Genomic DNA, 3,220 nt, shown 5'->3' with positions numbered 1-3,220 from the left:
ATAAATTTGTAGGTAAACTTTTATCAGAAAACCTAGACAACAGTATCCTGTTGGAACGAGACACCCTTCTATAAGACAGTACCTGATACCTGATACCTGTTGTGGTACCAGCTGCATGGTACCCGATACCTGTGATACCTGTTAGCCGGTACCTATGATACCTGGGACCTGATACCTGTGATACTCGTGCAAGAGAATAGTTAATATGTCTATCCCGTTGCAACGGGATCCCGTTCTGTAGCAGTCCTCAACTTTTATACATGTGTTCCTAGTGAGTTAAAAGCCAATGCTAAAAAAAAACATATGTCGAAAATATCTTAAAATCAATCTTAAAATTAAGTTTGAAAAATTTAAAATTTAACTTTTTCTAGCTCATTAGGTCACCCGATGGAATCCTTCATCTCCTTACATGGCATTGAGCCATTGTGAGTTTGTGACATGCATGCACCAACAGAAGTTAATTAATTTTATGCTAAAAAAAACAGAAGTTAATTAGGCAGGTCGCCCGGGGCAGAACGTGCGCGTGCATGGTTTCCGTACGTCTCCAACTCCAAGCTCCAATAATGGGGAGAGGCTTGCCGGATTCGCCGCCGGGAGCACCGCCCCCGCCCCCGCCGCGCTCGCATTAAAGCTGCCCCCCTCGCCGTCCACCCCCACGCCTTCCAACGACGGTGAGGCCAGCCGGAACCACACCGCGCGACTCCGCCATGGCCGGCGGCCGGTCCTCGTCGTCGAGCAGGCACCACCACGGCCACCACCACCACCACCACCACCACCGCCGCCACCGCTCCGAGACCTCCTGCCCGCCGACCTCGGTGGCCGTCGCGGCGGCGAGGGCCGGCGACGCGCACGCGCCGGACCACCCGCTGAGGCGGTCGCAGGCGTTCCCGCCGCGCCGCCAGCCGCCGCACCAGCAGCAGCAGCAGCAGCAGCGCATGCAGCCCCAGCGGTGGGACAGCGAGCAGGTGAGGCAGCCGCGGTGCGGCGAGGTGGCGGGGGGCACCGCGGCGGGGTGCGCCGCCGTCTGCTGCTGCCTGCCGTGCGCGGTGGTGGAGGTCGTGGTGCTCGCCACGGTGCGCGCGCCGGCGGCGCTGTGCCGCCGCGCCGTCCGCGGGCGCCGCGGCGGCCGCGGCACCAGGCGGTCGGCGTCGGCGGGGCAGGCCGGGGAGATCTACGAGCTCCTCGTGGACGAAGGCGGCGCGGTCGATTCCGGCGAGAAGAAGGCGCCCGTGGTGTGGCCCGTGGCGGCGATCACGGCGGCGGCCGTCCCGTCGGAGGAGGCGGGCGAGCTGGAGAAGGAGGTGTGGGCTAGGTTCTACGGCGCCGGCTTCTGGAGGAGCCCGTCGCAGCTGAGCGACCACATGAGGTGATCGGCCGGCGACGGACGGCTTCCCGTTCCGTACGCCGGCCACGTGTCCCCGCGCTTCTTTTCTTCGCTCTTGGGTTCCTACCAACTCCGTCTCAAAATATAACAACTTTTGGCTATAAATCTGGACGTACAGTTATCTAGATACAACTTATATTTTGGGACGGGGGAGTAGAAAGGAACTAGAGGAGGAAGAAGAAACTTGCCCTTTGGCTGCATTTTTCTTTTTCTCTTTCTTATTTAATTTTAAATGTCGCTCGCTCTTAGAAGGGAAGAAGAATTCTCTTCTTGAACAATGCAATGCCATTGTTGATTGGTTATGTAATTAACTGTATATATTCAACGATGATATGAACAAATGGAGCAAAAAAAAATTAAGAGAAAGAAGGTAGCACAATGGTTTGTGATGTGGGGTGGGGGTGGGGGGGGGAGACACTCACTCTGGTAGTGATTATTTGACAGTTTGAATTAGATTTGATCAAATTTTTAAAATTCATATTGGGGTGGATTTATAATCTATTAAGTTTTATGATACTATGATCGTATTTTTCATGCAAATCTATAAATGCCAATTAATTACTTGATAAGTTATTGGTGATTAAAGTTTTAAAAATATCAACAGAATCTTATCCTAATTAAATGTTAACTGTTTATAACCAAAGGGAGTACTATTATTTCTCCACTTTATCATGAAAAACATGTGCCAAGTGACGCCATGCATGAGTGCACTCCTCTTCTCTTGGGGATTAATCGAAGCCTAGCTCTGAATCCTCTATCTGAAGTGTGAAAATATTCTCAGAGGGGAAGAATAAACCAGGAAGGACCTTCACAGTTCAGACCACGTTATAACAGATGTGTAGGAGGAGGACAAACACTTGAAGATTCAGATGGAAAAACTCTGAAAGACGTATCATATATTTGGTCAAGTTCTTTTGTATCTTTCTCAAATTCTCACGGCAATTGTCCACCAGAGGAACGTGTGAATCAGTTTGTCAAAATCAATCCACTGTAATGCGATGCGTTTACTGACCAGGATACCCACTATAGTTTGGTCTTGCAGACGATTTCGGCCGCAAGTAGCCCAGATATTCAGAATTCAGATAGAGACTCTAGCTGGGGTCGCACCCGAAGTCTCCAACAAGCACTACACACTTTTGGTCTTACATACTACACCACGGAAGAACATCACCATCTCCCTGGATGCTTTTTTTTTTTTGAAACATCATGTTATTTGTTTTGAAAAGGAAAGAAAATGAGAGCATGATGTGCATATCTCAACGTTGTGACGAACAAGAGTTACAGACAATCGTTATGTACGCCTATATTTGCTTGTTTCAAAACAATATTAATTGTGCTTATGAAAAATCGGCTTCTACGGGCCACGAATTTATTTTCTTTTCTTTTCGTTTTTTTGAGGGAGGGGACCAGCTCTCACCCATTTGCATTACCGGAAATGGAACAGTGGTTACAACCGGTAGTTCACAAAGAAGAAAGGGCAGGAACCGGAAGAATTCCTACTTCTTATTTTTCTATCTGTTTAGATAGTGCTATCCCACTATCCCCCAGTTCAAAACAGATAAATTTTACTACAAGACATTTAGAATATATGTTATTTGCTAATAGACATCATACAAACGTGTCACACCTAAAACACATTTTCAAGAAACTGGTAGTTTGTTGGAGAACACTTTTAGCTCAATTAGAGAGATAAATTCCTTAAAAAGACGAGGATATCTGTAGAGACAAAAGATTATGACTCGAGGCTAGATTGAAGATGAAATATGATGTATATATGCTAGCGATATATTTGGGATGATGACCGATTTAGAGTTGCATAAATTTTAAATTTTCATT

The 3,220-nt window shown here is 47.8% G+C and overlaps 1 protein-coding gene across 1 annotated transcript; it reads left to right on the top strand.

Annotated features, from left to right (window-relative positions):
- Positions 1-352: 352 nt before the first annotated feature.
- Positions 353-1,753, top strand: LOC107278674 (uncharacterized). Its single transcript, XM_015774109.3, has one exon. The coding sequence runs from the start codon at positions 708-710 to the stop codon at positions 1,368-1,370; it is 663 nt and encodes a 220-aa protein (XP_015629595.2). The 5' UTR covers positions 353-707; the 3' UTR covers positions 1,371-1,753.
- Positions 1,754-3,220: the final 1,467 nt, after the last annotated feature.

The sequence above is a fragment of the Oryza sativa genome, chromosome 3 (assembly GCF_034140825.1).
Source record: "Oryza sativa Japonica Group chromosome 3, ASM3414082v1".
NCBI lineage: Eukaryota > Viridiplantae > Streptophyta > Magnoliopsida > Poales > Poaceae > Oryza > Oryza sativa.
This window is presented reverse-complemented; position numbering and strand designations above follow the sequence as displayed.

Excerpts from the sequence above, each read along its gene's own strand:
- LOC107278674 (XM_015774109.3), top strand. The coding sequence starts at position 708 with ATGGCCGGCGGCCGGTCCTCGTCGTCGAGCAGGCACCACCACGGCCAC.